General features: G+C 42.3%; 1 protein-coding gene and 1 long non-coding RNA gene across 25 annotated transcripts in view; one reads left to right on the forward strand and one right to left on the reverse strand.

The window, feature by feature from the left end:
- Positions 1 to 14,458, forward strand: part of LOC105478874 (cyclin-J-like protein) — a 107,114-nt gene that overhangs the window by 53,152 nt on the left and 39,504 nt on the right. For 8 of the 24 annotated variants that reach the window (XR_011617130.1, XR_011617131.1, XR_011617132.1 and 5 more), the window contains one exon: positions 3,894 to 4,092. The exons of 15 other annotated variants lie outside the window; for them this stretch is intronic. Coding sequence is in view for 1 of the 9 variants with exons in the window: in XM_071085672.1 (XP_070941773.1) it covers positions 13,000 to 13,154 (155 nt within the window). In the remaining 8 variants the exon portion in view is untranslated. Of the gene's footprint in view, positions 1 to 3,893; positions 4,093 to 12,999; positions 14,028 to 14,458 lie in introns of those variants that run through there. One more of the 24 variants, XM_071085672.1, reaches the window with a different exon arrangement.
- Positions 6,935 to 14,458, reverse strand: part of LOC105478876 (uncharacterized) — a 38,387-nt gene continuing 30,863 nt past the window's right edge. The window contains exons 3-4 of the long non-coding RNA XR_985564.2: positions 9,674 to 9,732; positions 6,935 to 9,291 (exon numbers count right to left, since the gene is read on the reverse strand). This is a non-coding gene — a long non-coding RNA (uncharacterized lncRNA). The remainder of the gene's footprint in view (positions 9,292 to 9,673; positions 9,733 to 14,458) is intronic.

Consider the following 14,458-nt stretch of genomic DNA (forward strand, 5'->3'; position numbering starts at 1 on the left):
TGACAGAGTGAGACCCCATCTCAAAAAAAAAAAGAAAAAAAGAAAAAGAAAATAACAAATGTTGGCAAGGTTATAGAGAAATTAGAACCCTCATATGTTGCTGGTGAAAATGTAAAATGGTGCAGCCATTGTGGAAGACAGTTTGGCAGTTCCTCAAAAAGTTAAAGAACCAGGCATGGTGGCTCCCACCTGTAATCCTAGAACTTTAGGAGGCCGAGCCCGGTGGATGGCTTGACCCCAGGATTTTGAGACCAGCCTGGGCAACATGGTAAGACCCCGTATCTACAAAAAATACAAAAATTAGCTGGGTGTGGTGGCACACGCCTTTTGTACCAGCTAGTTGGGAGGTTGAGGTGGGAGAATCACTTGAGCCCAGGAGGTGGAGGCTTCAGTGAACTGAGATCATCCCACTGCACTCCAGTTTGGGCAACAGAGTAAGGCTCTGTTTCAAAAAAAAAAAAATTAAAGATAGAGTTAGCATATGACCCAGGAAGAGTCCACTCCTAGATAGATACCCAAGAGAAATGGAAACATATGTCTACACAAGAACAAGTACATAAATGTTTTTAAATACACTAGTCAGCCAAAAGGTTGAAACCCGAATGTCCAACCACAGACAAATGAATACACAAAATGTAGTATCGTCGTAACTGTCTGCCATAAAAAAGGATGAAATGTTGATACACTCTATGACATGGACCAACCTTGAAAACATTATTCCAAGTGAACAAAGCCAGACACAAAATACCACATATTATACAATTCCATTTATATACATGTCCAGACTCAGCAAGTCTATAGAGACGGAAGGTAGATTCGTGGTTACTTCTGGCTGGGGCTGGATGGGCCATCAGGAGGGTGAGAGCTAAAAGGTATAGGGTAAAGCACCGTCCTGGGATTGTATGCCCCATGCCTGGAACCCTGGGTGCTAAATACATGTCTGCTGACTTGTATTCACTTTAAATTCTAGTTCAAAGAAATGAGCATCTGACATACTTATAGTGAGAGAAAAACATCAATCTGAACCGTAAACACATCCACCCTCTTCAAAGATCTGTTGCTTAAAATGCCAAACCGCTGTAGGTCACTTCCTCACCAGAGAAAATGAAAACAAATGCAGCTCTGATCATAAACTAGGTAGATGTTGTGTTACATAAACGTTTTCACATCACCCTAGCAAAGATGCTGTATCTGCTAAATTCGCAGGTGTAAAATGGAAATTTAACACCAGCCTAATAAAGTTAAATTGAGGATTAAACTAAATTTTTGTATAAAGTACTTAACAAAGTACCTGAAACAGAGTAAGTCCTTAATGAACGGTAATTACTGCATTACTATTATTGTCCCCTACTAGAAAAGTTAAATGCACCTTCACTATGGATCTGCCTATCTGAACAAGAACCAGATAGCGAATTGCCTTGATGTAGCATCATTTCAATTTCTTCCACTTTCTGACTTGAGATAATTTATTGAAGCAAAATAGTAAGCAAAAAAAAAAAAAAAGTATTGAAAAAGTATTAATAATGGGGGGAGAAATAAGATATGTAACACTTTAATAAACAAATTTATGTCTTTTCATTGAAGTGTCAATAGAGATCCAATTTTACAATTGTGCCAGCAGTTAAGGAGCTTTTCAATATTTGTGACAAAATAATGTTCACCTAATTGTTTGGCCACAGCTACATAAAGCCCTTTTTAAAAAATTCTATACAAATTGCAAGTATGGAAGTATTGGTTTTACATATGTAGAAAGGATACAAGAAAGAGCTTTAAGGCTACCAGCCCTGAATATTTTACTTCAAAAGCTTATTTCAAAACACTATGCTAAGGCCAGGCACAGTGGCTTACACCTGTAATCCTAGCACTTTGGGAGACTGAGGAGGGCAGATCACTTGAGGACAGGAGTTCGAGACCAGCCTGGCCAACATGGTGAAACCCCATCTCTACTAAAAATACAAAAAAATTAGCCGGGCGTGGTGGCACGTGCCTGTAATCCCAGCTACTCAGGAGGCCGAGGCAGGAGAATCGCTTGAACCTGGGAGGCGGAGGTTTCAGTGAGCTGAGATCACACCACTACATTCCAGCCTGGGTGACAAAGCGAGATTCTGTCTCAAAAAACGAAACAAAACAAAACACTATGTTAAAAATAACATGAATGAGATTCAGAGGAGTGTGTTGTTATTTGGAGTCTGCTGTGAAGGGCTATCACTGCTGCAATAGCTACATGATCGCTAGATGGCTCTCAAGGGAAGATCAGCCACCTGCTGTGAAGGAAAGCAGCCACATGGTTATGTTGCCCTCGTTGGCGTCTCCCTCATTAAAGTTGCGTCCAAAATATTTCTAGAACATTGATTTCAATTTCATGAAACTTCAGTTATAACCCCCTCTCTCTTCCTCTCTATCCACAACCAACTCCTTACTCAATAAAATTGAAAATTTAGGTCAGTTCTCTTCCTTCCCATTCTGCCATATGGAAGATGGTGATTTATCAGGCAATGAACCAATGACTGGCCTTTTGTGTCTTAAAATATAATCCTGGGCAGAGATTCCCCCAAGTTTGTACTTTGATGGTATTGTTCCCCAGTTATTGAAACTAAGGCCAGTATTTGCAGAACGGAAGCAGTAAAGCATGGTGGGTAGGCCGGGCGCGGTGGCTCAAGCCTATAATCCCAGCACTTTGGGAGGCCGAGACGGGTGGATCACGAGGTCAGGAGATTGAGACCATCCTGGCTAACACGGTGAAACCCCATCTCTACTAAAAAATACAAAAATTAGCCGGGCGAGGTGGCAGGCGCCTGCAGTCCCAGCTACTCGGGAGGCTGAGGCAGGAGAATGGCGTAAACCCGGGAGGCGGAGCTTGCAGTGAGCTGAGATCCGGCCACTGCACTCCAGCCTGGGCGACAGAGCGAGACTCCGTCTCAAAAAAAAAAGAATGGTGGGTAGGAGCTTAGACACTGCCGTTATGCACCTGATGCTGAAGGTCCAAGTTTCCTCTGATCTCTCACCTCACCACTCCCACAACCTCTCAACCTCTCCCAACCTCCTCTGCTGAACCCACATCCTGAGGCTGAGATTTTTACATGGGAGGTTGTTGGACAACACCATTTGTAAGAAGGAAGAGGAAGCAGAATTGGGCAGACAGAGAAGTCCAGTTACAATTTATTTGCAGTAGAGGCCTCAGCTGACCCCACAGGAAATTATGGAGCTCTTCTAACTCTTCAGGGTTAGTCTCCCTTTGATTCTCCTTGTAAGAAATTTGAATTGGCAAAATCGATCAGTCATAGAGACTTGTAGCTCAAAGAGGTCACTAGGATTGTAGGACCTCAGAAGTCTGCTGGTTTCCTAGCACCTTTGACCTGGTAGATGCACAAACCGTACGGTCTATCTGAGTGCACGGGGACACTGAAAAGAATTCAGCTCAAACCGGGTCCAACAACAGTACACAGACTTGGTACAAAGTGCCCCATCCACAAGTTCCTGTTAGGTTTCTTTTTCCAGTGAGAACCCTGCCCAAACCCCATCAGGTGAATCTTTCTGCCCTTCCCCCTACAGAACTGGGTATGATAATCACCTTCGTATCTGTATTCAACAGAGCCATAAAAGTTTGACTAGCCTCCACCCATCACCTAAGTTTCCCGGTGCACTTAGAAAGGTGTGTGTGACCCAGCACTTCCTCCTGCCTGGAGGAGAGTGAGCGACAACTAAAGCACCATTTGGAAGGTACTTGTTTCAATTCTTGCCATATAGCCTCTAAACCATTCATTAAGAGCTAAGAACTGGGAGATCTTACTCCCTACCCACCAACACTTGGGCAAGAGCATTCACAATCAAATCCCAGGAATTATTCTCACGTCACCTATCCTAACCAGGGACCTTTTTCATTCCCCTTCCAGAAAGACATGACTCTTTCTGAATCGCATTTTCATCACCAGAACTGCAAGAAGTGGGAAGAGTCTGAGATTTTGCACTGATTGTACAAGTTAACAAGTTAGCCTGTTACTATTTCATGGATGCCGGCAGAAGACACGAGACTCCTGAGTCAGAGAAAAAGGACTTTATTACTCATAGCATAACAGGAAGCTGGAGCTTCAGGTTTGTGTCAGTTCCCCTTGCCCACCAAGTCCCACAGGGGCAACTTGCATGGATCCAAACAGATGTTACGCATCTATATGTTATACAGTGGGTTTGCATCACATCTGAGGAACCCTAAACTGCAAGAAAACCTAACTGACCTTTGTCCCAGGGTGAGGCATTATCTTTATTATACTGGACAGCAAACAACCCTGTCCTCTATGCTATCTTCTAAGATCCTTGAAAAGATAATCCAGAAGAAAAGCCACCAGTACTTATGCTCACAAGACATTCAGAAATGTGAGGGACCCATGGAGAATTGTCTTCCAGTAGTGACACATTCCACCTCTTGATGAGGAAATGGCAAATTTCCAGAAGAGCATGTATGATAGGTGATATAGTTAGGCTGTGTCCCCACCCAAATCTCATCTTGAATTGTAGCTCCCATAATTCCCAAGTGTTGTGGAAGGGACCTGGTGGGAGATAATTGAATCATGGGGGCAGTTTCCTTCATACTGTTCTCATGGTAGTGAATAAGTCCCATGAGATCTGATGTTTATATAAAGGGTTTCCCCTTTTGCTTGGCTCTCATTTTCTTTCGTCAGCAACCATGTAAGATGTGCCTTTTGCCTTCCACCATGATTGTGAGGCCTCCCAGCCATGTGGAACTCTGAGCCATTAAAATTCTTTTTCTTTATAAATTACCCATCTTGGGTATGTCTTTACCAGCAGTGTGAAAATGGAGTAATACAGTAAATTAGTACTGGTACAGTGGGGCGCTGCTATAAAGATAACCAAAAATGTGGAAACAATTTTGGAACTGGATAACAGGCAGAAGTTGGAACAGTTTGGAGGGCTCAGAAGAAGACAAAAAAATGTGGGAAAGTTTGGAACTTCCTAGAGACTTGCTGAATGGCTTTGACCAAAATTCCAATAATGATATGGACAATGAAATCCAGGCTGAGGTGGTCTCAGATGGAGATGAGGAACTTGTTGGGAACTGGAGTAAAGGTGACTCTTGCTATGTTTTGGCAAAGAGACCGGCGGCATTTTGCCCCTGCCCTAGAGATTTGTGGACCTTTGAACTTGAGGGAGATGATTTATGGTATCCGGCAGAAGAAATTTCTAAGCAGCAAAGCATTCAAGAGGTGACATGGGTGCTGCTAAAAGCATTCAGTTTTAAAAGGGAAACAGAGCATAGAAGTTTGAAAACTGCACCCTAATGATGCAACAGAAAATAAAAACCTATTTTCTGAGGAAACATTTAAGCCAGTCGCAGAAATTTGCATAAGTAACAAGAAGCTGAATGTTAATCTCCAGGATAATGGGGAAAATATCTGCAGGGCATGTCAGAGACCTTTGCGGCAGTGCCCCCATCACAGACCCAGAGGCCTAGGAGGAAAAAATGGTTTCTGAGGCCAGGTCAAGAGCCCCCCTGCTGTGTACAGCCTAGGGACTTGGTGCCCTGCATCCCAGCCACTCTGACCATGGCTAAAAAAGCCCAAGGTACAGCTTGGGCCATGGCTTCAGAGGGTGCAATCCCCAAGCCTTGGCAGCTTCCATAAGGTTTTGAGCCTGCAGGTGCATAGAAGTCAAGGATGGAGGTTTGGGAACCTCCGCCTAGATTTCAGAGGATTTATGGAAATGCCTGGATATACAGGCAGAAGTTTGCTGCAGGAATGGGGCTCTCATGGAGAACCTCTGTTAGGGCAATACAGAAGGGAAATGTGGGGTTGAAGCCCCCACACAGAGTCCCCACTGAAGCACTGCCTAGTGGAGCTGTGAGGAGAGAGCCACCATCCTCCAGACCCCAGAATAGTAGATCCACCAAGAGCTTGCACCATGTGCCTGGAAAAGTCACAGACACTCAATACCAGCCTGTGAAAGCAGCTGGCAGGGAGGCTGTACCCTGCATAACTGTAGGGGTAGAGCTGCCTAAGACTATGGGAACCCACCTCTTGCATCAGTGTGACCTGGATGTGAGCCGTGAATTCAAAGGAGATCATTTTAGAGCTTTAAGATTTGACTGCCCCACTGAATTTCAGACTTGCATGGGGCCTTTACCCCGTTCACTTTGGCCAATTTCTCCCATTTGGTATGGGTGTATTTATCAATGCCTTTACCCCCATTGTATCTAGGAAGGAACTAACTTGCTTTTGATTATACAGATTCATGGGCAGAAGGGACTTGCCTTTTCTCAGATGAGATTTTGGACTGTGGACTTTTGAATTAATGCTAAAATGAGTTAAGACTTTGGGGGACTGTTGGGAGGGCATGATTGATTTTGAGATGTGAGGACATGAGATTTGGGAGGGGACAGGGGTGGAATTATATGGTTTGGCTGTGTCCCAACCCAAATATCATCTTGAACTGTAGCTCCCATAATTTCCACATGTTGTGGGAGGGACCCAGTGGGAGATAATTGAATCATAGGCAGTTCCCCCCATACTGTTCTTGTGGTAGTGAGTAAGTCTCATGAGATCTGATTTTTTTTTTTTTTGAGATGGAGTTTTGCTCTCGTTAAATGCGAATATTTAGACCTACTATATAATATGTAAACCCAGTGATATGAATATTTAGACCTACTATATAAATATTAAAAGCTACTTAAGTGCCTAAGTATCAACTTTAAATATGAATTGTGAATTTCACAACTCTGGTCTCTACTGGCTCTTAAAACCACCCAAGCTACCTGTTGTGGGGAAACTATTCTGTAAGATGGGTAAGGAGATTTTAAAAATGGTTTACTAACTTCTTAAGCATAAAAACAATGGAAGGAAAGACTGAGAAAATAACTCAGTACATTTGACTAAACATTTTTCAATTTTTTTTTTTTTTTTTTTTTTTTTTTAGACGGAGTCTTGCTCTGTCACCCAGGCTGGAGTGCGGTGGCCGGATCTCTGCTCACTGCAAGCTCCGCCTCCCGGGTTTACGCCATTCTCCTGGCTCAGCCTCCCGAGTAGCTGGGACTACAGGCGCTCGCCACCTCGCCCGGCTAGTTTTTTGTACTTTTTTTTTAGTAGAGACGGGGTTTCACCGTGTTAGCCAGGATGGTCTCGATCTCCTGACCTCGTGATCCACCCGTCTCGGCCTCCCAACATTTTTCAATTTTTTTAATGCTAAAAGTCAAATGGCAGGCTAGGATGATTTTACAGTGGAATAGGAAATCCAGCAAACACTGTGGAAAGTGTAAGATGGGAGGTTGACAACAAGGGGAAGCACAGGAATAGGGGCTGGGAAAAGGAGGGACTGGAAGACCAGGAAAATTGGCATTTTGGATGGCAGCGGCAGAATATGGTGAAATATGGTAGGCTTCATATCCTCAAGTTAGTAATAAAATGGGCAGAGCAATGACCTGTGACTGTGCATACTAGGGCCCCAATGAATGTTTTGGGTCTAAATGACCTTGGAAGTGTACCACCTTCACTAGCTTTAGCTCAGAGTTGGGAATGGAATATGGAACAATGTCGTGTTATCTTATACCCGAGAAGCTCGTTCTCTGACAGTAAGGGAAGGAGAATTTATTCACTCTGAAAGCCTTCACCTTTTAATGGAACTAATAACCACCCATGGAGAAATGGAGAGCTGAGGCTTCTGAAGAATACTAAATGTCCCTACAATGTCTTAATGAACAAAGAGAAATATCCATGGTAACTCACAGCTTCAGGATGGAAGATCTCCCAGTACTGGGATTCCCAATAGCTCTGACATAATTCTTTGCTACCCTCACCATTTTTAGATATATTCTTGTTTGTCCACTCCCCTTTTTTCTCTGCTGAGTTAATATCTTAACAATAAAGCTCCCTCATATTCTCCAAAAATCAGGAGAAAAAACATCCTTCCAGTGTACTTTTCCTCTTCTTTTTTAGCAGGGAAACTGGAGCTGTAGCTGCCCAACAGGTTCTTCGCACCTGCTGCCCAGATAAAGCCAATTTAGCAAGACAAGGGAATTGCAATAGACAAAGGGTTCAATATACAAAGGGCCAGCTCAACAGGAGACCAGAGTTTTTTTATTATTCAAATCAGCCTCTCCAAACATTCAGGGGCTAGGGTTTTTTCAAGATAGTTTGGCGGGCAGGGGGCTAGGGAATGGGTGCTGCTGATTGGTTGGGAATGCAATCACAGGGATGTGGAAAATGGTCCTCATGCCCTGAGTCTGCTTCTGGGTGGGGGCCACAGGACCCATTGAGTCATAAGTCCAAATGGAGTCATCTTGGCCATCAGAAAAGCTAAAGTCTGAAAAGATATCTCCAAAGGCCAATCTTAGGTTCTACAATAGTAGATGTTATTTACAGGAGTAATTGGAGAAGTTACAAATCTTGTGACCTCCAGAACGATGGCTGGTTATCCTTTAACTATGCCTACATCTTGGCAGAACTCAGATTCTTCTCATAACCCTAACCTTGTGGGCTTTCATTAGTTTTACAAAGGCAGTTTGGTTTGGGGAGGGGCTACTATCATCCTTGCTTTAAGGATAGATTTCTCTCATAGTTAGCTTGGCCCACACCCAGGAATGGAGGTTACAGGCAAGATGGAGTTGGTTAAGTCAGATCTCTTTCACTGCCATAGTGTTCTCACTATTAGAACTTTCACAAAGGTGGTTTCAGAGATGTGCAATGGCATAATGGTTATGAACCCAAACTCCAGAGGCAGTCTGCTTGGATTTGAATCCTAGGATTTTCATCTAACTGTGTGACCTTGGACAAGTGACTTAACAGCTCTGTGACTCCAAGTCTCCTGCTGTAAAATAGGGATGATAGCATCTTTTCTTGGTGATGCTGTGAGGAAAAAGAGTTAATCTGTGTAAAGGCATTTAGAAAGGCCCTGGCATACAGTAAATGTTAGTTACTGCTATATTTGTTCCTAAAAGAACAGAATATTTATAGACATATAGCCTATTTATTTTCTTCCATTGAGCAGCCAACAGTAATAGTGGATATATATGTTTGTCTTCTTAATAGGAAAGAAGTAGACTTAGGTTAACAGAGTGCCTATTGTTTGCTAAACACAGTGTAGATATATTTTCACCTTATTCTCCAAACAAGACTGAGAAGTAGGTATTTTATCCCCATTTTTCTTAGGCAGAAACTCACCCAAAGTTGCACAACTCACTCCAAATCACAGTGCCTAGCAAGGTCTAGGCAGGAATTCAAGCCCATCTGACTACAACATACAATGTGTCAACACAGATGCCCACAAGTTTGCTTTGTATGTAGCCACCTGAAAGAGAATGAATTAGAATCATTATTTTTGAGGGAGTTTAGCACCATCAGGAGTCAAATTATTTATTGGCTATGCCAAACTGTATGGTTTTCTATTTAAACAGAGATTTGGTCTAGGTGTAATTGTAATGTTCTAGATAGAATATTACTTATCTAGTGGCCTATCTCACAAGAAAAGAAATAAATAAAAGAAAAATATTGCTGGAATTTAAAGGATAAATCAATACAGATGCCTCAGAAAAGATGGAGTAGGGTGAGTGGAGTAATAATTTTGGGAAATGTAATGATCAGAAAACAAACTATCACTACTGCTACATTTTGCTTTTGTCCAATATTCTCTTGGCATGTATGGACATGAACTACCATTCAGTGAAACTTACATGTTCTCTCTCCTTTGGGAAGGATCATGGAGGTTTCTGGTGTCAGTGTTTTAAATGTTCTAAATAGAAGCAAACATCTACTGTTAGAAAAGTAAACCAAGTGAATAAAAGAAAAGAAAATGACTTGCATTCTTTTGTGTAGATATGGCTATATCAAGTAATTAGGGTTGTACTAAAGAGGTCGCGAATATATTTTATTTATTTGCTTATGTAATTTTTACTCACTATTTTCATTTTGTGGTGAGTAAAGGGAAAAATGTAATAAGAACAAAATGACCTTTCCGTTTTGTCCTAAAACCAAACAGGAAGAGGGAGTACTGCCATCTTTTGGTTACACAATATAATAATTTTACATCGTTACACTTAACAGCCAGATGAATGCCAGTATTAGTCATCACCAGATAAACAGAAACAGACTTACCTGGCATGAATTAGTTCGTTAGACTATTTCTTCATAATAGCTTTCCTCTGCAAAGCAATCACAGAGACTCCAAAGAGAAAGTACTGGTGGGCTAAGTAGATTATCTTAAAGACCACTGACAGTTCTAATATTTGTATTTAATGATTGTAAAGCATTCAGAGTAGACAAAGATGAAAGAGAACTTTTGTGTTTAATTACTAAAGTCAATTTCACAATTGCCTCGGGGTGAAGAACTTGAGTGCAAGGCTGAACTCCCTTAGACCAAGGAAACACTATGGCAAAGGCTGCCAGGTATCCACTACAGGGCTTCATCTACACCAAGCAAGACAAAAAGTACAGCAAAAACACAACTGGAGCATTCCTAGAATGTTCTTTCTCTTTTTCTTTTTTTTTTTTCTTTTGTGAGAATGGAGTCTCACTGTGTTGCCCAGGCTGGAGTATAGTGGTGCAATCTCAGCTCACTGCAACCTCCGTCTCCCAGGATCAAGCAATTCTCCTGCCTCAGCCTCCCAAGTAGCTGGGACTACAGGTGCCCACCACCACGCCTGGCTAATTTTTGTATTTTTAGTAGAGATAGGGTTTTGCCATGTTGGCCAGGCTGGTCTCGAACTCCTGACCTCAGGTGATCTGCCCGCCTCGACCTCCCAAAGTGCTGGGATTACAGGCGTGAGCCTCCACGCCTGGCTGATTTTTTTTAAGGAAATATGGAACTACAATAGAAGGAAACTAAAGAAGTTTATCAGAGTGTACTATAGAGGGCCGCCTCTCAGTGAGCTGAATTGGCTGCAAGGAGGCCATAGACACTGTTGTTACAAGACACATTTTATTAACAGGCATCCTGAAGAAAAGACTGAATAGCTTGAGGGTATATATTTTAAAGAGGAAACATTAATTTGAAAAGGAGAGGAATCTGGAAAGGAAATATCCGCTCAAATCATGTCTGGATCCAGAGAGGCAGCTATCCAAATGAGGTTTTTTTAAGGCTCATCAAGGTGGCAGAAAATAGAATATAAAGCCTCAAAGGGGAGTCTTAAGAATATTTGGAATAAAAGGGAAATATGGAAGTGTCATGGCAGTTGAGTGAAAGGAAGTGAACTGAACTTGACATTTATTTGGATAATATCACTTTTCTATATGTGCAGTACTGATATGTTTTTAAAAATAAAAGCATGAAATTCTTATTTGATATTCTTATTAAGAAGAGAAATAAGCAAACATTTTCACAGGGTACCAGAGAGGAGAGCAGGCTAAGGGAGGACCTGGTTTCTAGTCGTAGGTCTCCACTGACTAGCAGGGTGCCCTTATGCCTCTTAGACTCCCTCAGTCTTTGTTCCCTCATCTGCAAAGTAAGTTTGCTGGATGCCACCATAGCTTCTCAAGCTGAGTTCTGAGGACTCCTCTACACCAGAAGCTGATAGGTTCTGTGCTTTGAGACATATCAGACTCAATCATTTCTAATAGCTTTGCTAGCTCTAAAATTCTAAGATATAAGATATATTTTTCTTCTCTAATTCCCTCAGGACCCAGAGGAGGAAGAAAAGTCAGCATACTTATTTTTTTCCTGTTTTCCTTCTCCCTGACGTGCAATTATTCTATTTTTCTGAATTTCTAGAGCAGTGCTTTCCCATAGAAATACATCTAGCTTAAAATTTTCCAGGCCAGACACAGTGGCTCATGCATGTAACCCCAGCACTTTGGGAGGCCAGGGCAGGGGGATCACTTGAGGTCAGGAGTTCAAGACCAGCCTGGCCAACATGGTGAAACCCCGTCTATACTAAAAATAGAAAAATTAGTCAGGCGTGATGGTGGGCACCTGTAGTCCCAGCTACTTGGGAGGCTGAGGCAGGAAAATCACTAGAATCTAGGAGGTGGAGGTTGCAATGAACCGAGATTGTGCCACTGCACTCCAACCTGGGCAACAGAGTGAGACTTTGTTTAAAAAAAAAAAAATTCTAATAGCCACAGTTTTAAAAGCAAAAAGACATGGGTGAAGTTCATTTTAATTATATATTTTATTTAGCCAAATATATCCAAAATATTCTCATTTCAACATGTAATCAGTGTAAAAATTAATGAGATGGTTTACATACATATTTTTTGTACTAAGTCTTAGAAATCCAAAATGTATTTTACATTTACAACACATTCCAATTAAAGTAGCTAGGTTTCAGGTTCCATAGTCACATTATAGCACCAGACCCATCTGATTCATCTTTTATATAACAAAGTTACGGATTGTTTTTCAGCTGCCCTGGACCCTCGGGTCACGTGACTTGGGCATGCCCAGATGAACCAAGAATCACAGGGGAAACCTAAGTGCTCAGGCTGAGGATGGGGGACTGGATTAAGAAATGGACACAACATGACAGGATCCAGGATCCAATCAGATTGAGCTGTGGCGTCACCCCATGGCAGGATCCAGTGAGATCATGCCTCATTACCCTTTGCTTATAAAAACCAGATCCAGCTCCCAGTCCAGGGAGGTACTGCTTTGGGAGCTATCCCAGGTGTTCTTCTGCTCTGTTGCAAGTAAGAAAATCCCTTTGTTAACAATCCTCTTTGGTTCTGGTCATTGGGCTGTCACCCACCAAGCAACCAAACCCACCCACTGTATGGGAAACAACACATGACTGATGTGGGAAGGTCTGGCGTCCTGGAGTGGACAGCACAATGACAACCCTGTAGTTAGAGGGCTTATATGTGGCTGTTCGGGTACCCTGAAAAATAGGCCTGTTTGGTTACCCAGTACCACAACCTAGGGATGGTCTGGAATGCATAGGAAAAGCTGCGGACCGAGAGGAAACATTTCTCTACTCAAAAACCTGCAGTGTACATGCTTCCTTCTCAGACCATCAGTCCTTCCCTTCCAGAACACATGATAATTGATATTTCTTTTTTTTTCCAGCCCTAATACTGCTTCTCAGCAACAAAGCTGAAAGTGTTTTTCTCAACAGACCACTCCCCAGAGAAGAATGTAATTATATCTCTGTCTTTGGACTCAGTGGGATAATGATTACCCACAAAAATCCCTGCTGTAGAAACAATGAGCATTTGTACTAGTGCTGTTCGTTTTTTAAATGATGCAGAAACATCCATTAATTCACCAACCCTATTGCAGGAGCCTGACTTGGAGACTGTCTGCAATTAATGTATTTTTTTGTTGTAAGACATGAGAGCAAAAGAGGATAGAAAAAATTAGAATCTAATTTGGAAGTCGGTGATGTAGACTTCAGTTTGAGATATCATGTTTGTCCTTTTATAGAAACACTTGGAACAGTGAGTAAGAGGAGTAATAAGAAATTTTGCACATTAAAATAAGACAGACTATTCTGTATGGGGGAAGATAAAGTTTTTTTAAAATTCAGCCAACATACTCTGTGAAATAAGAGTATTATCTATGTATAGAAGTACAGAGCTTCTACTTCTTATCAGAGTGGCTTCTGGCATCTTTTAATTTCATCATCTTTCCATTTTCTTATCTTTTTCTCTTGGGGATGGCAGTGTCGTTCAAAGGAATAAAAGGAAATATAGGAATTAAGTATTTCCTGCTTTCTTTTTGAGACAGGGTCTTGCTCTGTCGCCCAGGCTGGAGTGCAGTGGCATGATCAGGGCTTACGGCAGCCTCAACCTCCTGGGCTCAAGCGATCCTCCCACTTCAGCCTGTCAAGTAGCTGGGACCACAGGCATGTACCACCGTGCCAGGCCAGGCTGATTTTTTTTTTTTTTCCGCAGATGGGATCTTACTTTGTTGCCCAGGTCTCAAACCCCCAGGAGTAAGTGATCCTCTCACCTCAGCCTCCCAAAGTGCTGGGATTACAGGCATAGCCACAGGGACAGCCTTCTACTTTCTTAAGGGGGCAAGGGAAAGACTATCAAGATAGAGTATGTCTGTCAACATCAGGTACTTATGTAACATTTGTCACAGTGTGTCAAACTAACCCTCTCCTCATCCCTCTAGGAACAGACTTGGCAAGCCAGAGGGCTGAAGAAGCTAGAGGGGCCACGGGATAAACCACTGATGAAATCACTGGTGGGAACATGAGATTTCCCTGTGTCTCACTCAAGCCCATTGCTGCAGTACTGATTAATCTGTGTGCTTTTTGTGTCAATGGTTCCAGACAAACGCCATCATGCACTCTCTCCCTTTTTCATCATTGGTATCAACTCAAAAAAGATGGGCTCCAATAGAAGGAAGAAGGATTATACCACATATAGTATAAACAATAGATTTGGGGCCAGGTGTGGTGGCTCACACCTGTAATCCCAGCACTTTGGGAGGCTGAGGTGAGCAGATTGCTTGAACTGAGGAGTTCAAGACCAGCCTGACCAAGACAGTGAAACCCCATCTCTGCTAAAAATACAAA

Source organism: Macaca nemestrina, chromosome 19, assembly GCF_043159975.1.
Source record: "Macaca nemestrina isolate mMacNem1 chromosome 19, mMacNem.hap1, whole genome shotgun sequence".
Lineage (NCBI taxonomy): Eukaryota > Metazoa > Chordata > Mammalia > Primates > Cercopithecidae > Macaca > Macaca nemestrina.